Source organism: Mytilus edulis, chromosome 8 (genome assembly GCF_963676685.1).
Source record: "Mytilus edulis chromosome 8, xbMytEdul2.2, whole genome shotgun sequence".
NCBI classification, from domain to species: Eukaryota; Metazoa; Mollusca; class Bivalvia; order Mytilida; family Mytilidae; genus Mytilus; species Mytilus edulis.
Genome location: NC_092351.1, coordinates 17038052 through 17062715, shown reverse-complemented (window position 1 = coordinate 17062715; position 24664 = coordinate 17038052). Strand labels below are relative to the sequence as shown.

Here is a 24664-nt window from a genome sequence, read left to right as displayed (position 1 = left end):
CTCTTATTTATTCTACAGGAGAAATTAATGAAGCCAATAGAGGCAAAGACAACCTCAGGACAACAGTTAGTGACAGGTGAGGTAGAGGAGAAGGCAGAGGTAGCTCCCTGGAGGTATGGACCTGCTGCTTATTGGTACGATATGTTAGGGGTCGATGAAACGGGAGACAACTTTGATTATGGATTCAGACTTAAACAGGTATGACGATAGTGAAATGTTTTAATGTTACTTACTTTACTTGCAGTATTTAGATACAGGAAGCATTAATATGTATAGCAGTTTAATAGTTTAACCAAGAGAAACAGGATAGTTATTAGAGGGCAACAACTGTTTTTTTTATACAAGGAATATTCATCAGTTACCTAAATCCATTGACTTGGGTTAACAAGTTAGGTCTGAGGGTCAAACAGAATACTATAAACCAACTTATTTGTGGATACTTTATTTTGTGTTAAGTCCATTGATGCCAATTTCAAGGCGATTTAAATTTGTGATTTTCAAAATTACTTGATGCAGTCCAATAAGGAAAGATCTAAGTTTTACTAGTTTGCGACAATTTATATTTGCATTATTTTTCTACTCGCAAATTACACAAAAGTTATTTGGGTAAAAGTAGTTGTCAAATACATTCTAGACATTTGCACTATTAAAGAAACAGCATTTTAGTCTTTGACATAACACCATTCTATCCCATCCACACACACAGAATTTCTGAAGCAGGATGATATAGTGTTTCACTGTTCTTTCGTCCATCATTCTCACTTTTGCATCTGCTGAGAAATGCTTGAGTCTTCAATCTAAGAAAACTTGTACTTTCAAAAATGATTGAATCTACATTGTATAAGAAAACATTTATATAAAGGAATAGCAAAATCTTTCATTCTACAAATACCCAGAAATAGACTTAACGGAAATAGAGTTAACGGCAAATATCATAGCTTATCAACTCAAAGTAAGTGGTTAGCTTGTTCTGAAATAAATCTTTAAATGTATTTTAGAAATCTCAGTCTGACCAAGAAGACATTCCATCAGATGATGCATTTGAAGATGAGGCTTACCTGATGGTGACTCAGTTGCACTGGGAAGATGACATCATATGGAATGGAGAGGAAGTCAAACAAAAAATCCTAAATTCATCCAAACAGAAAGCGATGTCTGCAGGCTGGATACCTAGTACTACATTCAGAACAGCTACACAATTTACACAGCAAGGTAGAGTTTTTTTAAAAGTGCAAGCAATATTAGTGAAATAATGTTATAAATCAAAAATAATTATGAAATCTTGAAGGTTACTCAATTCTGAATGTCTAGTGTCAAATTTAAAAGGACCAGTATAAAATATGTCAACAAATTGCAGTATTAGATCTTTTCAAGCCAAAAGTATGAAGCAAAGCTTTAAATATTGGATACTTTTTTTAAATTTCAATGAGTTGAACCTGGACAACTGATTACAGAATTTCAAAGAAACTTGCACATTCTTCTTAACAATTTAGGGATATTATCAGAGCTATAATTTCTGATAAATAGATTTGATATTTAAGCAGATAAAATAAGACTATTACACTGACAGCACCAGTTCCACACTAGATACAGTGTTTTGTACTTTGTATTTTTAAGATATAATATATTTATAGGTAAACTAGGAGAAGGATACATATTTTTAAGATATAATATATTTATAGGTAAACTAGGAGAAGGATACATATTTTTAAGATATAATATATTTACAGGTAAACTAGGAGAAGGATACATATTTTTAAGATATAATATATTTATAGATAAACTAGGAGAAGGATACATATTTTTAAGATATAATATATTTACAGGTAAACCAGGAGAAGGATACATATTTTTAAGATATAATATATTTACAGGTAAACCAGGAGAAGGATACATATTTTTAAGATATAATATATTTACAGGTAAATTAGGAGAAGGATACATATTTTTAAGATATAATATATTTATAGGTAAACTAGGAGAAGGATACATATTTTTAAGATATAATATATTTATAGGTAAACTAGGAGAAGGATACATATTTTTAAGATATAATATATTTATAGGTAAACTAGGAGAAGGATACATATTTTTAAGATATAATATATTTACAGGTAAACTAGGAGAAGGATACATATTTTTAAGATATAATATATTTACAGATAAACTAGGAGAAGGATACATATTTTTAAGATATAATATATTTACAGGTAAACCAGGAGAAGGATACATATTTTTAAGATATAATATATTTATAGGTAAACTAGGAGAAGGATACATATTTTTAAGATATAATATATTTACAGGTAAACTAGGAGAAGGATACATATTTTTAAGATATAATATATTTACAGGTTAACTAGGAGAAGGATACATATTTTTAAGATATAATATATTTATAGATAAACTAGGAGAAGGATACATATTTTTAAGATATAATATATTTACAGGTAAACCAGGAGAAGGATACATATTTTTAAGATATAATATATTTATAGGTAAACTAGGAGAAGGATACATATTTTTAGGAGAAGGATACATATTTTTAAGATATAATATATTTACAGGTAAACTAGGAGAAGGATACATATTTTTAAGATATAATATATTTATAGGTAAACTAGGAGAAGGATACATATTTTTAAGATATATTATATTTATAGATAAACTAGGAGAAGGATACATATTTTTAAGATATAATATATTTACAGGTAAACTAGGAGAAGGATACATATTTTTAAGATATAATATATTTATAGGTAAACTAGGAGAAGGATACATATTTTTAAGATATAATATATTTACAGGTAAACCAGGAGAAGGATACATATTTTTAAGATATAATATATTTACAGGTAAACTAGGAGAAGGATACATATTTTTAAGATATAATATATTTATAGGTAAACTAGGAGAAGGATACATATTTTTAAGATATAATATATTTACAGGTAAACTAGGAGAAGGATACATATTTTTAAGATATAATATATTCACAGGTAAACCAGGAGAAGGATACATATTTTTAAGATATAATATATTTATAGATAAACTAAGAGAAGGATACATATTTTTAAGATATAATATATTTATAGGTAAACTAGGAGAAGGATACATATTTTTAAGATATAATATATTTATAGGTAAACTAGGAGAAGGATACATATTTTTAAGATATAATATATTTACAGGTAAACCAGGAGAAGGATACATATTTTTAAGATATAATATATTTACAGGTAAACCAGGAGAAGGATACATATTTTTAAGATATAATATATTTATAGGTAAACCAGGAGAAGGATACATATTTTTAGGAGAAGGATACATATTTTTAAGATATAATATATTTACAGGTAAACTAGGAGAAGGATACATATTTTTAAGATATAATATATTTATAGGTAAACTAGGAGAAGGATACATATTTTTAAGATATATTATATTTATAGATAAACTAGGAGAAGGATACATATTTTTAAGATATAATATATTTACAGGTAAACTAGGAGAAGGATACATATTTTTAAGATATAATATATTTATAGGTAAACTAGGAGAAGGATACATATTTTTAAGATATAATATATTTACAGGTAAACCAGGAGAAGGATACATATTTTTAAGATATAATATATTTACAGGTAAACTAGGAGAAGGATACATATTTTTAAGATATAATATATTTATAGGTAAACTAGGAGAAGGATACATATTTTTAAGATATAATATATTTACAGGTAAACTAGGAGAAGGATACATATTTTTAAGATATAATATATTCACAGGTAAACCAGGAGAAGGATACATATTTTTAAGATATAATATATTTATAGATAAACTAAGAGAAGGATACATATTTTTAAGATATAATATATTTATAGGTAAACTAGGAGAAGGATACATATTTTTAAGATATAATATATTTATAGGTAAACTAGGAGAAGGATACATATTTTTAAGATATAATATATTTACAGGTAAACCAGGAGAAGGATACATATTTTTAAGATATAATATATTTACAGGTAAACCAGGAGAAGGATACATATTTTTAAGATATAATATATTTATAGGTAAACTAGGAGAAGGATACATATTTTTAAGATATAATATATTTATAGGTAAACTAGGAGAAGGATGCATATTTTTAAGATATAATATATTTATAGGTAAATTAGGAGAAGGATACATATTTTTAAGATATAATATATTTACAGGTAAACTAGGAGAAGGATACATATTTTTAAGATATAATATATTTATAGGTAAACAAGGAGAAGGATACATATTTTTAAGATATAATATATTTATAGGTAAACTAGGAGAAGGATACCAATTTTTAAGATATAATATATTTATAGGTAAACCAGGAGAAGGATACATATTTTTAAGATATAATATATTTACAGGTAAACCAGGAGAAGGATACATATTTTTAAGATATAATATATTTACAGGTAAACTAGGAGAAGGATACATATTTTTAAGATATAATATATTTACAGGTAAACTAGGAGAAGGATACATATTTTTAAGATATAATATATTTACAGGTAAACTAGGATTACAGGTAAACCAGGAGAAGGATACATAGTTTTAAGATATAATATATTTATAGGTAAACTAGGAGAAGGATACATATTTTTAAGATATAATATATTTACAGGTAAACCAGGAGAAGGATACATATTTTTAAGATATAATATATTTATAGGTAAACTAGGAGAAGGATACATATTTTTAAGATATAATATATTTACAGGTAAACCAGGAGAAGGATACATATTTTTAAGATATAATATATTTATAGGTAAACTAGGAGAAGGATACATATTTTTAAGATATAATATATTTATAGGTAAACTAGGAGAAGGATACATATTTTTAAGATATAATATATTTACAGGTAAACTAGGAGAAGGATACATATTTTTAAGATATAATATATTTATAGGTAAACTAGGAGAAGGATACATATTTTTAAGATATAATATATTTACAGGTAAACTAGGAGAAGGATACATATTTTTAAGATATAATATATTTATAGGTAAACTAGGAGAAGGATACATATTTTTAAGATATAATATATTTATAGATAAACTAGGAGAAGGATACATATTTTTAAGATATAATATATTTACAGGTAAACCAGGAGAGAGTTACACAGGCATGGTTCCTAAATTTCCACAGTTACCTGGTTATTCTAAGACCATTCCAGGGATATCTCCAATGTTTCACCATGGACAGAAAGGTATGTTGAATAATGTAATATAAAGAGTGATGCATCTGTCAAATTTTAGACCTGTTAGCCTTAAGCTCATTCTCCAAAATTGATAGAATATTGTTCTGTATATTTAAATAATTTGAACCAGTTGGCCTTTTAGGTATTTCCATTGTATTGAATAATATCAACCAAATAGCAATTTTGTTGTCAATTAATTTTTATGTACATTATGGTACACATTAAGAATCTTTCTATTTTAAGAAACATTTTGTGCAATACATGTATCTTACATCCAATATAATTTAAAGTATTCATTTCAGAATCAGATGATAAAAATCAAGAATGGTTTTCTATATTTCCAATAGAGAACTATGAACTTATTTATGGCAGATGGGAAGATGATATCATATGGGATGCTCAGGTAATATATAAGACAATAATAAATTGCATAATTTTACAAGAAAAACATGAATAATAGGTCTGTGATTGAAATATTTTACAGAAAACTGTTTTGGTATCAACCATTTCAGAATGGCATCTTATTAGCTAAATTACTTTCTCTACTATTTTTGCGATTTATCCTTTTGCTGACCTGTTGATTATTTTTATTTAATCAACATGTGGTTCCTTTGTTCTCAGTTCATCATTGGTCAAAATTAGATTATGATGTCAAATTTTCTTGCTTTCCTCAGATTTTCCTATTGCGACTTCATGAAAAAGGAGACCATGATGATGCCACATTTTTGCAGATCATTCGAAAGGGGAGGATTGAATTTGTCTGCATATCGTTTAAAAATCATTAGAGAAACAGATTCTACTAACAAATTTTGTGCAATTCAATATTTATCAACACTCCACAGTTAAATTTTAAATATTTTAAGTGCTCGGCAAGCCTCTTGTTTTAAATTTGAAAATTCAAATGACTCTAATAAATAAATATCAGATCATACTCTTACAGTGAAAGAATCTATATTTATTTAACAGAATAAATAAATAACAGCTATATCTTGATGCTTGTGTCTTGACCACTTGATAGGTCAAGAGGAAAAGGTTTGGTTATCTACAATCTAAGATATGCATGAATGATCATTGTATCGATGGATTGACGAGGCGAGAATTTAGCTACCAGAAACCACTGTTAAATATATGAATAGTAAAACTTGGTCAAATGTTGAACAACTATTGTAAAATTTTAGTTGTAAATACTTTTGTATTGAAAAACGGTTTAAGAAAATATGATAATTCATGTATAGAACAAACAGACATCAGTTAAGTAAACTGAAAAATGTCAATTAGTTTCTTAGTTGGTCAGTTTCAAAAAGGTAATAAATAACAACTTATATTATATTTTCAGAACATGGATAAGATTCCTAAGCCTAAGATTCTAACACTAGACCCTAATGATGACAATATTATATTGGAAATACCTGAGGATAGAGATCCTAATGCTAAAGAGGAACCATTGAAGAAAGAAAAGGTATAGATATCAGGACCAGGGAGGAAAAATACCAATTTTGGACTGATTTATGAAAGTCCCCAAAGAAATTTTCCATATTATCATATTCATCTTGAAAATTGAAATTTCAGAGAATATGTATTATCATAGGTATTTTGTTATTCTGACATCATGATGAGTAATATTGCAATATTTTTTGACAAAATAATTAAAAAAGACAAATTTAAGATGGTTTTATACTCTCATGGGTGTCATTTCACACTTGCCCCCCATTTTGTATTTAATGTTGGTAAAAGTTTTTGTGTAGTATTATATTGTAGACAGAGAAGTGTGGGATGACATTCGGAACAATGAAAAAACTAAAAAACAATTCATTATTTCTATCAGATTTAGTATTGTAAATCATATTCAGCAAGTAATCAACAGTTCAACAAAACATACACATTCTTCTGTGAACCTTGCACTTATATAAACACAATAATAACATTCATCTATAAAAATAATAAAAACAAAAAAATCTGGAAAATTTTATGCAAAATACATGCCTTCTTATCCCTAGACCTTTAACTGGTTTTATTTATTTTGTAGTTCAACTTCATTATATGTAATTATATTTTTATAAATACATAAGATGGCCTACATTAAACAATTGTAGAATATATATATATATTTGCTAAATTTGTTTTTTTTTTCTCTCTAGGAAATAAAGAAATCTAAGTTACTTCTAGGAAAGGCAGGACTTATTAAAGATGATGAAGAAGATGATGAGGTAATTAGTTTTATTTCAATTTGAATTACTTCCTGGTGTCCGGTATCTGGATCTTTTGATTTTTTCTTGAGAGTGGTTTTGTGTTTGATACCCTAATAATGAAAAGAATACAATTGAATCAACCATAGATTGTAAATAGAGCTGCTAAATGTATCAGTAACCTGCTATTAGCATTTAAGTGAAATGGTAAATATGCATGCACACAGTCACTTACTAAATTTGACATTAATTGGTGTAAAAATTTACAAAAGGAATGAATTGAATGTCATACACTTTTGCCAATAGCATTATTTTGCCATTTCATATACAATGTATACCTTATTATGATATTAATTTTACTCCTCAGGACCAGACAACTCCCAATATGCCAGTCAAAGATCCATTTAATCTCTCCAACGATGAGTATTACAATCCTAAATTGTTAGAATCTGCATTGAAAGGAACCATGGGATCTAGTCTAATACAGGTATTTGTTTGTATATACATTCTCTGTTTCCATTCTAATTTATAATTGCTTATATTTAAAGTTCAGCTTAATGTTGTGTAAGTTATCCAGAAATTTCTAGTTATTATAGATCTAATTAATTATTGAGAAATGCCCAATGGTTCACTCAGATGTTTAAAGAGAGCTTTATTTCGGTGTAGAATTACAAAATTCAGGGGGAAAGCAAGTTTGTTCATATTTAGTTGTATATGACAAAACATTCATTGACAGTGTGTTAAAGGCTTTTTAAAGGGACATTTTATTTAAAGACGGACTAACATGAAGGTCTCATTAAAATCTAATGAATATTGAATAATTGAGGGAAATTTTGAATAATATATAAATGCTTTCTTATATATTTTTGTCTGTCTGTATGTGTATTTATTGGATATTAATTGATTTTCAGCATTCCACTCCTGGCCTTGAGCTACGTCAGCCATTTTTCCCCACACATATGGGACCTATCAAACTACGACAGTTTCATCGGCATCCATTGAAGAAATACTCACATGGTCCGGTGGCAACAAAAGGTCCACATTATGTTACACCATTACTTAAAACAATTAAACGTAAAGCAAGGGTAAGTAGACACTAAATTGTTTTAATTTCTTACATTCAAATTGACAAAACTATTTTTTTTTTAATTACTACTGTATAAAACACAGAAAGCTTCTAATTTCAAAGGAAGAATGCAATATTTTTCTTAAAAGAAATAATAAAAAATGTTGAACTTATTTAATTGAAATATTAAGTCATTATTTAAGTTTCTTAGAAGTACTTTTTTCATAAAAAAAAACACTTTATCATTTATGTATTAAAAAAATTAATTGTAATGTTTTCATTAATCCCTAGTTAAGAGACCAGGAGCGACAAGCCTTTGGTGGAGGAGATATATTCTTTATGAGAACACCACAAGATCTCACCGGAATGGATGGAGATTTATTTTTAGCAGAATATTCAGAGGAACATCCCCCTCTTATCAACCAAGTTGGCATGGCAACCAAGATTAAAAACTATTATAAAAGGGTTGGTTAAATTTTATTATTATATTGAATTGTTTCAAGGTGAAAATTAAAAGTGAAAAACACATCATAACCTCAAGATGTTTGTATTGGTTTGGTTATGGTAAATACCCTTTGTCTCCTAAAGCTTTTAAATCATCGACAATGACTATACAATAAAGATATTAAAACCCGAAAGAAATCAAAACGTGTCATGTATTTGTCGTAATACATTTAGGTTTAATATTTGTATCACTAAGTAGTGATCAATATCTTCAAGCAGTGGTCAAAATCATTGAAGTATTGGTCAAAATATTGTTGTTACTGAAATGGTAATTGATATTGAGAAATTTTTGTTTACTATTTGTTTACTTGAATTTTTATTTTTGGCCTCAGCAATGAAATCAAATTATGATATATATATTAATTTGGTAAGTTGAATGAAACATATAATTTATGAGTCATTTGCGGAATAAATTACGACAAAATGATAAGATTGAGACAGTGCTGTAAACCATTTATATGATCAGATATTGGTTTTTTTTTTCAGAAACCCGGCAAGGATTCCAATCCCCCAGTATTTAAGTTTGGAGAGTTAGCCTATGCCCATACTTCACCATTCCTGGGTTCTCTGGTACCAGGACAAAGTCTACAGGCATTTGAAAACAATATGTACAGAGCACCGATATATGAACATGATGTCCCTCAGACAGATTTTCTTATCATTAGGAACAGACAGGGGTAAGTACTAAACTTAAAAGAAATTAAGGTTTGTTTATCCAGAAAAAGTGCCATCTACAGCATATCTATTAGCACTACTGGTAATGATATGAGACTATTTTGCAATGCATTGCATCTAGTAAAATTGAATATAGGGTAGACAGTCATGAGAAAATATCTTAATAAAATTCTTATGGAAAAGTTCAAATTTGGATTGGTTTAATACATAAGATGACATCCAGAAAGTAACTGCATGGTGCTTAAGATGACAAAACTCATATACCTCATATCAAATACCATCATATATAAACATTTCAGTAGACAAAACTTGCATACAAAAGTGACACAAAATTATATACGATAAAGTTAACATATGCATTTATTTTTAGGTACAATATCCGTGAAATTAACACAATTTACGCTATTGGCCAAGAATGTCCTATGACAGAAGTTCCTGGACCTAACTCAAAACGAGCCAATAACTTTATAAGAGACTTCTTACAAGTGAGAAATATATAATATCAGTTATTTTATTTTTTATTGAATCATTTATTCACAAAAGAATACATTAATATCATTAATATCTTTGTAAAGTTAAGGACTTTGTGTTTGAAATCAGACTTAAATTTAATTTATTATCCTTGAAAGTACATTTTGATAAGAATTGAAAGTTCAAACAATGAACTTTTACTAAGGATGGTAACATTAATATTGATATTCACCTAATTTATAACTAGTAGTTTATAATGTTCTTACATGAAGGCGATGAACCATATTGTTATGCATGGTAACTCCAATTCACTAGTGACTACTATTTTATTTCTTGAATAGCCCAAAATGAATATAGTAGACAATATACAAGACATTCATATTTGACTTTCTTTTTCTTTTCTCTGTCTATTTATAGGTGTTTTTATATAGATTATTTTCATATAATACTTTCTGTATCTATTTAAAGGTGTTTATATATAGATTATTTTGGAAGAGTAAAGATAATCCAAGAAGGATTAAGATGGATGATATCAAAAAGGCATTCCCGTCACATTCAGAAAGTAGTATTAGAAAACGTCTCAAGTTATGTGCAGACTTTAAAAGAACAGGTGATTAAACAGGCTTAGATAATGTACGAATGTGCAAATGTCAGCATTCTATAGTAAACCATTCTATCTACATACACTAGCCCTTTCAAATGATACCAGTCTTTGATAGCATTAATTTTTGTCTTCTAATTACCCTGTTTAAATAGATGGTGTCAAAGTTTGCATACTAATGGCTTTGAAAAACTATTTTATGGTGTACAGATCTAGACAGCTATTCATCCTTCCATATGATCTAAAGTCTTATGTGAAAATGTTTATTTGTCATTTAATATATAATCAGACCCTCAATGCAATTGCATAAGACAAAAATACACATAATGAAAAATGGAATAACATATATCGATTGGAAAATCATTTTATGTTAGATTTAAGTTCATTTCAAAATAATGAAATTAAAACTTATTATCAATTGAAAAAACATGTTTTTATTTGTCAGAAATCAGTGAAATATTTTTTTATGAAATTAAAGACATTCTAAATATTTTATCATATAGAATAGAAAAAGCCACATGAATTCATTCCTAATTTAAGTGTTAGTTATGCATTGTGTTACAAATAGATGAAATTTTTGTTGATTTGTTTGTTTAGCAACTGCAGGTAGAATACTTATATAGAATTTTTGTTTCTCAATTTATTAATTACATTATTTGTAATTTTTTGTTACCATATTTTAACTTTTTTCAATTCTAAAATATTTTAGAATTATTTTTTTTTTATTTGTTATGCATGATAAAGGAGAAAGTATGATGAGGGCTTTTTTGGCCCTTCGATTACTGAAATTATTAAGTATTGAAAATTTATGATTTATTGTGATTTAGATTATCACAAATCTTTACTCTGTTAGATGTCTAATGGTAGAAAAGTATTCACAAGATTGATTTGTGCATTCAAATTCATGAATACAAGACAAAACTGCCTAAATTGCCTCATTTTAAGATCTCTATTTGAATATTAGCAACAGCCTTACCCAACATTTTGTATTGCTTTATCTCATTCAAAGATGTGATGTGATGTGATCAAAATATCTTTAAGGGTAAGGCTGTTGCTCAATAAGTAGATGTACAATGACCTTTTTTTGTAACATACAATGACTTCACATTTAATGTTTCTGAACTTAAGTGACCTGATTATATTACTGCATTTATTTACTCCTTATATGTATATGACCTTGTAAAAATGGTAACCAGGACTAACAACAGCTTTTACATTTAACAAGAGATCACAAAAGAGTATGAAAGACTTTACAATTTAGACCTAGCACACACATGTCTACCAAAGTGTCTACTGCAAAATTTCTGATTTTGTTTTGTATAAAAAAAAAAATTTTAATAGCCAAATAATCCCTTAACACTCCTTTCAAAACTGTTCTGTAAATAGGGCTTGGTATATATATCGTTTTTGATGCTATTATTATCAAGGCTTTTTCTATTCACGATTTACTGCCAAATATCTGCCCCTAACCAATGCTTAAAGGGCTAGGTTTTCCCCAGAATTCTTTTTGAGAGCAGATAAAATGATAACCTTTTAGTTTTGTGCAAAGGCATGGCAAATTTGATTAAAAACCATAATATTGTAATGATATTTATAAACTTTTTAAGCATGGGTATTTTTTTTCAACTATGGCATAGACATATAAACAGATTATGAATCTTAACTGGTCCTTTAATAGCTTCTGGTTCATTTTGAGCAATGAAAAGATAGGTGCTGTTTTCAGGTCTTAGCAAATATAAACCAGTCACCGTGACAACAAATGTGTTTATACAATATCTTTGTTTTTCTTCCTAAACCTTTTTATAATATTCTGATGTGCATAACAGAAAATAACTTCAAGAAATCAACTAAAAAGATTGGTCAAGAAAAATAACAAAATTGGAAGCTTTTGAAGTATGAAAAGATAACGAAGACTGTGAATAAATATTTCTTGTGGTTATTACCGAACACAAGTCAGTTTTAGGCATGGTGTCTAATATCAAAGATAACATCATGATAAATAAAGAATATCAAGACTTTTCCATATAACATCTTTGTCAACCTGTAACACCAATATAACCGCAAGAGCACTGCTTGATGGATTACATTGGTTCAGGTTTGAAACACTGTGTTATATTGTGTTTTTTTGGTTTTTTTTATGATTTACATAAATCATGTGGCATGAAATAATACTGATTAGGGATTTTGCAGTTTGATAAAGTCTTTGTTACCATGACTTATATCAATACCTTTAGAATGGCTGATATAGAACGATTGCCAGTGATTGTATTACACATACAATTTACTTGTATTTATTACTAAAGATCAATATGTAACAGCTTGTGTTGAAATATTCTGGTAGCTGTGCATATATTGTTTTAATAATTATGACACAATTCTTGATATCATTTAAAGTTTTAGATAATGTATTCTTTTATAAATCATTTATAAATTGTCATTTAAGTGAAAAGAGCCTGCTATTTATAGACACCTTCATGGTTAGATGTTTAGTAGTAAAATATACAAGTAAAGGATATTACTTTGCTGTTATGTTTCAGATAGACTATATTTATACACAGTTACTCAAATAATTTGTAATAGTTTATGAAACTTTTTAATTTTCTGCAATCATTTTCCCAGAAACATATTTCGTGAGCTTATAGCCAACAAATATGCATGTTGCCAAAACATTGTATCAGAACCAATTAAAATAAAAATCTGTTCGCATTGTTGATAACATGTTTCATCATCACCTAACAATTTGACCTTCTATTGTCATATTTCATGCCCATGTTAAAAATCTAATTTATTCACTTCACGATACCTAACTTTGTTATCCTATGTTTAGTTTTGTTGCTCATTTAAGGTATGGACTCTAATTGGTGGGTGTTGAAGCCAGATTTCCGATTACCTACAGAGGATGAAATGAGAGCAATGGTATCTCCCGAACAATGCTGTGCTTATTATAGTATGTTGTCTGCTGAACAGAGGTTAAAGGTTAGTCACTTAGTTTTGACTGTTAAAATTCATCAATAAGATTGAATGACAAAAATTTAGGTAAATTTAAAAATGTAAATTCTGTTTAACAAATTATATTTTGCACCTTCGCCATTAACAATTGACTTTTCTATTCAGAAATTAAGAAATAGAGAATTTCCTGAAGACCTCTAACAAACAAAAAGTGGAGGATAAAAATAATCTCAAATATTAGTTTTCACAATCTACACATTTTATTGATTAAAATATTTACAATGAAACTACAGATTAAAACATTATTGCTGCCAAAACAATGAAGTAAAACCCTAAATGGGTATTATTTTGTAAGATTTATATAATGCAAAGTTAAATTTATCTTATTTAGCCTGTTTTCTCACATTATAAATATATTTGTTACAATAGGATGCTGGTTATGGAGAGAAATCCTTGTTTGCTGTTGATGAGAATGACGATGAAGATACACAGATGAAGCTAGATGATGAGGTATGTTACTCATTCTTTACTCACATTATATCATAAACAAATCAATCTCATGCAACTGGTTAGTTCATTTGGTCTTATTGATAGTATGATAACCTGAAGTGTGTTTTATTGATAGTCTGATGAAAGTATGCTAACCTTTATTGTACCATATTGGTGGTTTGACGATATGATCTGTATGAGACAACTATCCACCAGAGATTGGATTATGTGGATGTAAGCAATTAAAGGTCAAATGACCAATATCCTATTAAACCCCTAAAAAAGCTATTACTTAAGGAAAATAAAGGTTTGTTATGTTTTTATGCCTACCTAGTAGAGGGGCATTATGTTTTCTGGTCTGTGCATCCTTTCATCCATGCGTACGTTCGTCCGTCCATCAGTTTGTCGGTGTGTCTGTTCGTGACACTTCAGGTTAAAGTTTTTGGTCAAGGTAGTTTTTGATGAAGTTAAAGTCCATTCAACTTGAAACTTACTACACATGTTCCCTATGATATGATCTTCCTAATTTTAATGCCAAATTAAAGTATTGACCCCAATTTGACGGTCCACTGAACAAAGAAAAAGATAGTGCAAAGCTCAGGTTAAAGTTTTGGTTAAAGTTTTTGGTCAAGGTAGTTTTTGATGAAGTTGAAGTCCAATCAACTTGAAACTTAGTACACATGTTCCCTATGATATGATCTTTCTAATTTTAATATCAAATTAAAGTATTAACCCTAATTTCACAGTCCACTGAACATGTAAAATGATAGTGCGAGTGGGGCATCTGTGTACTATGGACACATTCTTGTTTATTCATTTGTTTGACATTTGTATTCTCTATGGTTTTGACTTATACAAATACCTCACAATTTATAGTCAATATAATTATGATTTCATTTCTGTTATAATTTGAATCTACATAATTTCTATTTAGGTCAAAACAGCTCCATGGAATACAACTAGAGCTTATATAGGTGCAATGAAAGGGAAATGTCTCCTGGACCTGTCTGGACCAGCAGACCCAACAGGTTGTGGGGAGGGATTCTCTTATGTGAAGGTGCCTAACAAGCCTCAGCCAAGAGATGAGGGAAAGGATAATACCCCTGTCAAAAAAACTGTGACTGGAACTGATGCTGATCTCAGAAAACTACCTCTCAAAGATGCTAAACAACTACTGAGAAAGTTTGGTGTTCCTGAAGCAGAGGTATTTCAAAAAAAGATAATTTCATAACTACATGATATTGTACATGTTTATACAAAACTATCAGAAGTATTTCAGAAAATAAGGAAGGTTATGTTCATCTGTAAGTTTTCTGACCAGTTCAGTTTAAGGAAAAAAATTACTGATACATTGTATTGATATCATTTTATGTTCAGTAACAATGCAGTCCATTTAATTGTTGATGGTTTTTTTTGGTGGTGTTGGGGGAGTTCCTGGAAGGAGACAAAATGCATATTTCTGTGTTACAAGTTGCAATAGCATTATTTATAATTGTTGAACATGTTTAAATACATTTGCCTTTTATACAAGAATTGATTCTATCTTGACCTACAGCCATTTTAGACCATACCAATGAATTATAACACATTCTGAAAACCTTTTTTCATGTGTCCTACATAATTTGAAAAATGTTATGTATCAATTCATATTATTCAAAACTTTTCAAGTATAAAGTAGAATTTTTATCTCAAACTTAGTCTGACTGAGAAATATTTTGAGAAACCCATAGTTCAACTGAAACTAATACTGAAGATTAGAATAAACAAGGGAAACAACTCTTGTTCAGCTTGGTAAGACTAAGGTAAATCCAGAAGATTAGAATAAACAAGGGAAACAACTCTTGTTCAGCTTGGTAAGACTAAGGTAAATCCAGATGGATATGGTTGAAGAAGAACATATACTTGTAAAGAAATGAAATTTAGGCGCTAAGGAAATTATGACTCAGTTGAAATTTCATTTCAACCAAGTTCGAGACAATGAGAGTTAACTGTACTCTCACCCTTTAATTCCTGAATATGGTGTGAAGTCACCCACAGTTGTGTGATCATGTTGCTGTGTTAAAGACCTATTGGCGGCCTTCAGCTGTTATCTGCTCTTTTTTGGTTGTTGTTTCTTTGACATATTCTCAATTTTATTCTATATTATAGATGAAGAAGTTATCTCGATGGGAAGTTATAGATGTTGTCAGAACGATGTCAACAGAGCAAGCTAAGGCTGGTCAGGATACAAAAGGTAAAATCATTATATAATCATGTAGTTTTATGAATGTGTTCATTTTCACACAAAAAAGTACAAAGATTGTTGTTGTAATCTTATAAGTACCACATGCACATATATCAATAGTTTAAACATATTTTATTGTTCCAAAAAGAGACAAATGGATTAGACACAAGTTTTTCAACTTAGTAACGTCTTCTCCAATATATACATAAATATACACATGAATGAACATTATATAAAATATATCAATGTTTTTAAGAAAGATTTTTTTTTCACGATGTGTTATTAGTTCATTATATGCTGATCATGTTGACTTCATGAAATTATTTTAAAGATTTTGAGTGTCTCATTAGATGTTCCCTGTCAAAGAAGTATGTTAATAAAGTTCATAAAATACTTCTACTTTTATCAAAAGATAAAAATGTGATATACATGAACTCAATATATATTGAATACTAAAGAAAGTAATTATTATAACAGGTGGAATGGGAAAGTTTGCCAGAGGTAACAGGTTCTCTGTAGCAGAACATCAAGAGAGATATAAAGAGGAATGTCAGAGGATATTTGATGTACAAAATAGGTTTGTATGATGATCCTTATGAATTGGGTGTCAGCGAACTTATGTCAAGTAAGGATAAAATTTTACATTATACCAATGATTTATTTACAATTTTTTTTTACTCCATAAATATTTTTTTTTGATAAACAGCAATCTTATGAGCTGCGTTGGAAATAGACCTTATGCAAGTACACATATACATGTACATGTTTAAGACTTTGATTAATTTTGGTACATTCAAATATGACTTGAAAGATGTCTGTTTTGTATGGTTCTTATAACAACTCAATTTTCAAACATTTACAGACTTTGCATAAGACTTTTTCAACCAGAGATAGAATGCCAGATGTATTGATATTCATTTAAATTTATATTAGGCTGATTTCTATATGATGCTGTGAATTACAATTTTATGGTTTAAATTATTGTATAAACTTTTGACAGATTTATCCAAGAAGTATAATAAGCTATAACTTAACAATGAATCACTAAGAAGCTGTTATTCTTATGTTAAGATTTCACATTTTCTTGTTGAGAATAAGACTGATGAATGCATTTTTCTGTGTTACAGAGTTCTTGCCTCTACTGAAGTTCTCTCAACAGATGAAGATTCAAGTTCTGCTGATGAATCAGATTTTGAAGAAATGGGTAAAAATCTGGAGAGTATGCTTTCAAACAAGAAAACAAGTTCTCAGGTAGACTTTATTCATATTGCTTATACCTTTCAAGTTATTACTTTTTGGCACCAACTTTGTTTGGTTATTCTTAATTCAGACGGTGATTTAAACTGAATTTTTATGCCAAATGATATATCTGTCCATTTTTATTCCTCAAAATCTTAAATATTCCTTAACCTACAAATGTACTTTGGTGTTAAATGTGATCACTGCGATATAATTTACTATTTTAGATTTATTATGATTATTTTGTGAAAAGTTAATTTGTGTAATTGTACATAAAGTATGTTTTAGAACTGGGCCCTATTTAGTAAGGCCATTTTTTTGTGGCATACAGATTTTACTGCAAAATTTGTTTACTTTTTGCTGTAAAACTATATGACTTCCTAATTATAACAATTCACATGACTAAAAATCATGTAAATCTGGTTTATAAATGTACTTAACTTTAACAGTTAAGTCACGAAAGAGAAGAACAAGAAAGAAAAGAATTACACAAGATGTTATGTGGAGGGGATGATCCTAAAGATAAAGGGAAGAAAAGAAAAGATGACAGTGATTCAACACCATCAATCGTAAGTTTGGCTTATTTTATTTGAGAATTTAGTTTATAGATACAGAAAGATGTGGTATGAGTGCCAATGTCTCCATCCAATTCACAATATAAAAAGTAAATCATTATAGGTCAAAGTACGGTCGTCAACACAAAGCCTTGCCTCACACTGAACAGCAAGCTGTAAATGGCCCCAAAAAAATTACTAATGTAAAACCATTCAAATGGGATGCTTGTTAAGTTTCATATGTATGTTAATTTTGTAATAGTCTTTACCTGGCTGTATCATGTTTTTACATAGTTAAGAGTTGAGGTTAAGATTACAAGATAAAAGAATTATAATCAGCATAACTTTTATAGCATAAAACATTTTAATGGATATTTTGGGAACTGCTAGACATTTTGTGAAGGATAAGATTTTTGGGTTTTAAGTCTATAAAGATTATAAATTTACTTCACAACTTATACATATAAAGATACACACAGGGTCATAAGGTTACTTTACTATACCAGTTGTTGAATGTCTTAGAAATTTTCAATATCTACATGTATTTTTATATTTCAAGCTCATAAGTGCTGTATTTTGTTAAAATTATTGATACTATTTTTTGTACATCAAGGGTGGTAAGAAATTGAAGATAACAAGAACCTTTAAAACAGAGGATGGTAAAGTGTTCATCAGAACAGAATGGGTAACCAAACCTGTTATTATTGATACATACTGCAAAATCAGAGAGAAGAAAGATCCTAATTTTATGTAAGTAATTAGGAAATATATCATTGTTATGATTGTGTCATTCAGATCCTGAACATAGACAAATTGTTTGCCACTAGACACTTAGCCAGCATGAATCATGCAATTAGTCAGTCTGTTTAAAGTATTTATGAGCATTTGCTAATACTAGTACCCGACCATATGTGAGACTGAAAACCTCCCCAGATGAATGTTTTTCATAAGAAATAAGTGACATAAAATCTTAAATAGATCTTAATAAATATACAAGTCAAGCAGAGAAAGGTAAAGGTCAATGAGACAGTTTAAAAAAAAACAAATATTAAAAATTGATTTCTGAAGCTACTGACAATGATGACACACTATTTGAATTTTGTTTGGTATCATTCAGATTTATAGTGAATTTTATAGACAAAATATAGACCTTTACTTTATAAATTACTTTATCCTGAAATATAATTGGTTTCAGTAAACAAGTTGCTGCAATGGATGATCAGTTAAAGGAAGAAATGAGGAGAGAAAAGAGAAGATTGCAGGAAAGATTGAGGAGAATAAAGAGAAATGAAGAAAGAGATAAGTTTAATCCACCATCAGCTAAAAAGAAGAAGAAAATAGAGACTCCCATGAATACGAAGGTAAAGAATTTCTGTTTCACATACTTGCAAACATCTAATTTTGCTCCTATAAAGAAATGAAAGAATGTGAATTCCATGGTTAAAGTAAAGGGTTTGACAATAATACTTGTCTGATTGTCCAAGTGAATGGTACATAAGATCAACCAAAATCTGCATTGCAACTTTTCTGATTGGGCAATTAAAATGTTGTTTTTTTTCAAATTAAACTGATTATCTCATGAACTCTGTCTATGAGTGTCAGTGACAACATATACTTATTTAGTAACCATTAAGTAGTTAATATTGTGTATGGTAGTCACATTCTACAGGTCATGGAAGTATGGAGAAAGGGATGTAAAACATATATGTTGTAAAACTTGAAAGATGTCATGGAGAAGCTTTACATAGAGTATGTGTTTAATACTAATAAGGTATTTGTTAGGCAATCAATATTTGTGTGGCCTTATGTCCCACTTGGGATGAAGAGGATAAGTAAGTAATCAATAATTGACTTTACTCTTCAGACAAGGGAATTGTTTTTGACAGTTGTCCAAAGGGACAAGTGGGGTAAAAATTTAATTTTAAACTGTATTAAGATGAAACGAATGCTGCTGGTTTGCTGAATAAAGTGTATGAATGATTATATGTACATTTAATAAATGACCAAATAATCTTTTTTTCAGTTAAAATGTGGAGCTTGTGGCCAAGTTGGCCACATGAGGACTAATAAGGAATGTCCTTTGTACAGTAAGAGTGGTAATCTACCACCTGTTCAGGTAGCCATGACAGATGAGCAGATTGAGGAGGAACAACAGATCTTACCTGAGGATGATCTCATTAAAGTAGAGGGGACTAAGCTCAAATTGTCTAAGAATCTCATACAACAGTAAGTCTAAGCCAAAGAGATATTAAATTTGTGTGCCTTTTTACAGATTTTTTTTCGATAGAATCTTTCAATTTATCTGAGTATTATACAGACAGCAAAATTGTACATGTTCACACAATACTAAACCTTTAATTTTGATGTGAGCAAATGTTAAGTAAATATAATTTGTATTTCAATTCAGAAGTTCAAAAACAAAAATTAGGCCAAAAGATTTAATAGCTATATGAAAATAACGAGGTCTGATGTAATGGCCTAATGTGAAGTTGTAAGATAATGCAAGAAGAAAAGAATCCAGAACTACTTTTTAATGTAATGTTGCATACTGTTAGTTTATTAATAAAAAATAATAAAAAGTCTTCCAAACAATTAGAATTTACAAAGATGAATAATTATTAAGTATTTCTCTGTTTACATATAAATTCTATGTGCTTTTGATTTAAATTTGAATTGATAAAGATTATGAATTGAATAATTATGCTTATCTCTTGTCTTTAGTGCTGAGGAAGTGAAGAGAAAAGCTTTAGTGTTGAAGTTCCCCAAACAAGTTGCCAAGTCTGATAAGAAGAAACGATTAAGTACAATTATACAGAATGATTATCTCAAGGTATTTCATCTCTTATATATATTTATATATATATACTAAAAAATTTGCAAACTTTTTGAGAAAATCAAATGCATGTAGATAAAGTGAAATTTGGTTATAAGAAATATGCTTCTTAAATGTCATGAGTGTAAATAAAACATTTGATATGTACATTTATGACAATATATGTGAAATAGAATATAAATTTAGTTCCTTCTGTGTTATAGTACACTAGTAGAATGGTAATGATCAAAATAACCAATGTCTCTGAAATAAATGGAATTAATCTTTTTTTTTCAATTTAACTAAACTAAGTGACATTAGAATTTCAAACTTATTGAATATTCATTATTTTACTAGAGACCTAAACAGACATCCAACAGAAGAAGAACTGACCCTGTCATCACCATGTCAACGATCTATGAACATATTCTAAATGAGATGAGAGAAATGCCTAATGTAAGGACAGAGTAGATAGTTTACTTGTATCCTTATTTTATCTTTAATCTATCTCAGTTAAATCACACATAATAGAAGATTACATATAAAAAGTTGAAGATATGATATTCAATATTAGATATAGTATAGCTTGTGGATTCTTTTTCTTTTAACCTATTTACAAAATGTTTGTGGAGTTGGTGTAGATATTGAACTTTCATATTAATAATCTACATTAACACACAGAAAAGAAATGTGTTTTAGGCAATCGTTTCTTAAATGCTCTATTTATTAAAGAAAAGTAATTGTTAGGGACAATCAACAGAGCTATTCTATTGAAAGATTTGATATTGTTAATGCTAGTTAGTCCTTCCATCCATCTGTCTGTCGGTCCATCATGATCCGTCCTATGGATATTTTTCATCACATTTTTCTTAGGAACTACAATACAAGGATTTCTAAGATTTGGATTCAGGATTGATATAAGTCGCCTATACAGTGTGATACCTTTTCAGATTCATCACTCAACAACTTCCTGATTACCGAGTACTTGTATCATTTTTAAAAAAAAATAATTTAATTAATCATATTTTATTGAAATCTGTATATTTAAAGGCAACAGTAGTATACTGCTGTTCAAAACTCATAAATCCATGGACAAAAAACAAAATCGGGGTAACAAACTAAAACCGAGGGAAACGCATTAAATATAAGAGGAGAACAACAACACAACACTAAAATGTAACACACACAGAAACGGACCAAGCATCAGACAAAATCCCACGAGAATAACAAATATAACATCAAAACCAAATACATGAATTTGGGATAGACAAGTACTGTGACACGTCTTATCGCAATGTGAAATTACACTCAAAAATAAGAGAAAACAAACGACGCAACGTTAAAATGTAACACACACAGAAACGAACAATAATATAACAATGACCATATTCCTAACTTGGTACAGGACATTTTTAAAGGAAAAGATGGTGGGTTGAACCTGGTTTTGTGGCATGCCAAACCTCGCACTTTAATGGCAATGTTAAATATAACATTGAAATGACAACATAATATTACAGGACTACAATACAAATAAATAGGAGAACGTATTAGACAAAGAAACACATGATTAATGAATAACAAAAAGCATCAGGTTTAAAATTCAATACGTCAAAAACGCGCCTCGTCCACACAAGACTCACCAGTGACGACCAGATATAAAAGATCGAAAGCGAAAAAAGTACAAAGTTGTACGGCACTGAAGATCAAAAGTTGAAAAAGGCTGTGTCAAATACGGCTATGTTTTTATGCTTGGGATAAGAACATCCTTATTATTTAGAACAATTAATGCTATTGCAAACAGTAAATTTTATCAAATGAATATAACAGATATACATAATGAAACTGAAGTATTAACTCATTACAGAAAACAAACACGAATACATAATGCAAAGACCAACACAGAATAGACACACCTGACTAAGTCCAGGCCTCAACGCAGTAAATTGTGAAAATGACGTCACATACGATGGTGAAAAGGCGTATATTTGTTAGTTGAGAAACATTTTACACATGATAGCCAAGTTGAAAATATTTGACACATTTTTCTAAGGACTACAATACAAGGATTTCTGATATTTGGGTTCAGGATTATATAAGTCAGCTATACCATGTGATGCTTTTTAAATTCACCACTCAATAACTTCCTGTTTACCGAACACTATCATATTTTTACACTATTGAAATTATCCACTTGTGGCATTGGTATCATCAGTGATCAGTATAGCTCACAGTTTCACTTGTCTATTTCAGACCCAACCTTTCCTGTTTCCAGTCAGCACTAAGGAAGTTCCAGATTATTACAAGTTTGTTAAAATTCCGATGGACATGCAGACTATTAGAGACGTAAGATTATCCTTCATAGTCCAGATTATATCTATCATAGAGGGTGGAGGTTATATTAAAGGAAAGTTTGTCTGAATGAAATAAATTTTGTTATTTTACTAAATTAATCAATTCATATCATATTATGTTCTTTATTGTTTGTAATGTCCACAAATATATTTAACAAAAAAGAAAACGTTTTGTTTATTTACCACATTCTTATTTTCAGAACCTTAGAAGTAGAAAGTACCATTCAAGAGAGCAGTTTTTGGTGGATGTCAATCAAATTGTTGAGAACTGTAGACTTTATAATGGTATGCTACTTATTCAATTCTACAAATGAGAAAATGTAGAAATTATTGTGTGTATTTATCATTACCATTTTTAAAAATGGACAAAAATACCAGATTAATTACTGGGATTTAAGGAAAATCTGCATACTGATATATTTATCAGATATCAAAATGTAAATTCTTATAATTGCCAAGTCGCATTATTTGCATTAATAAAAGCCTTCACAATAATTTCTGAGAGTACAGTACCATTTATGTTATAACCATTTTGCTAGTTGAAAATAGTTAAAGAGAACGCTAGAATTGAGGTGACTTTAGTTCAGATCTACTAGCTAGAGTCATGTGAGATATTTTGTTTGATGCGATTCAGCAGTATGTTAATTTACCTTGTAATTTTCAGGTCCTAAGAGTGCCTTGACACTGACTGCCCAATGTATTCTAGATTTATGTCTCAAAAGATTTGCTGAGGTAAGTTTTTTTAATATTTGCTTTACAAATCTGTAGATAAGATTTATATCCATATACATCTTTTATACACAAATCTCATATTGTTTTTCATGCTTTCAAAATTTATGATGTCACAAACAACCAAGGGTGAGTAGAACCTCAGATGGTCAAATATTTCCATTTGGTCTTTTGGACTTTTTTTAAATTGTTATATGGATGGAGAGTTGTCTCAGTGGCACTCACACAGCATCTTCCGATATCTATTTAGCTTTAAAAAAATCAATAATAACTCTAAAGTAAGCATGTTGAACATTGAATTGAGCAAGAGATTACTAAATTAAAAAATCCATTTTTTCTACAACATTAAAAAATGATATCACAGATAAACTATAAGACAAGGCAATACCTTAGTTATAACAGTGTTCTATTTGGTATTTTAAAATAGAAACATTGGGCACTTGAATTAGCAGTTTTTAGCAGAATTAGCAAATATTTAGGACAGCATTTACAATGCATTGTATATTGAATCTTTCAGATAACACCGTAGTAAAAATATAGCACCACTCCTAAGGCCTTGGTATTTT

The 24664-nt window shown here is 29.0% G+C and overlaps 1 protein-coding gene across 2 annotated transcripts in view; it reads left to right on the top strand.

The window, feature by feature from the left end:
- Positions 1 to 24664, top strand: part of LOC139484958 (transcription initiation factor TFIID subunit 1-like) — a 49405-nt gene that overhangs the window by 11206 nt on the left and 13535 nt on the right. For both annotated transcript variants that reach the window (XR_011655210.1, XM_071269021.1), the window contains exons 8-34: positions 19 to 198; positions 999 to 1212; positions 5150 to 5257; positions 5551 to 5651; positions 6585 to 6707; positions 7387 to 7455; positions 7802 to 7921; positions 8346 to 8519; positions 8792 to 8965; positions 9491 to 9681; positions 10050 to 10164; positions 10619 to 10760; positions 13597 to 13727; positions 14130 to 14210; positions 15124 to 15393; positions 16338 to 16422; positions 16891 to 16990; positions 17541 to 17664; positions 18102 to 18221; positions 18820 to 18956; positions 19402 to 19567; positions 20230 to 20432; positions 20928 to 21036; positions 21376 to 21474; positions 23269 to 23361; positions 23570 to 23654; positions 24034 to 24101. Coding sequence is in view for 1 of the 2 variants with exons in the window: in XM_071269021.1 (XP_071125122.1) it covers positions 19 to 198; positions 999 to 1212; positions 5150 to 5257; positions 5551 to 5651; positions 6585 to 6707; positions 7387 to 7455; positions 7802 to 7921; positions 8346 to 8519; positions 8792 to 8965; positions 9491 to 9681; positions 10050 to 10164; positions 10619 to 10760; positions 13597 to 13727; positions 14130 to 14210; positions 15124 to 15393; positions 16338 to 16422; positions 16891 to 16990; positions 17541 to 17664; positions 18102 to 18221; positions 18820 to 18956; positions 19402 to 19567; positions 20230 to 20432; positions 20928 to 21036; positions 21376 to 21474; positions 23269 to 23361; positions 23570 to 23654; positions 24034 to 24101 (3582 nt within the window). In the remaining variant the exon portion in view is untranslated. The remainder of the gene's footprint in view (positions 1 to 18; positions 199 to 998; positions 1213 to 5149; positions 5258 to 5550; positions 5652 to 6584; positions 6708 to 7386; positions 7456 to 7801; positions 7922 to 8345; positions 8520 to 8791; positions 8966 to 9490; positions 9682 to 10049; positions 10165 to 10618; positions 10761 to 13596; positions 13728 to 14129; positions 14211 to 15123; positions 15394 to 16337; positions 16423 to 16890; positions 16991 to 17540; positions 17665 to 18101; positions 18222 to 18819; positions 18957 to 19401; positions 19568 to 20229; positions 20433 to 20927; positions 21037 to 21375; positions 21475 to 23268; positions 23362 to 23569; positions 23655 to 24033; positions 24102 to 24664) is intronic.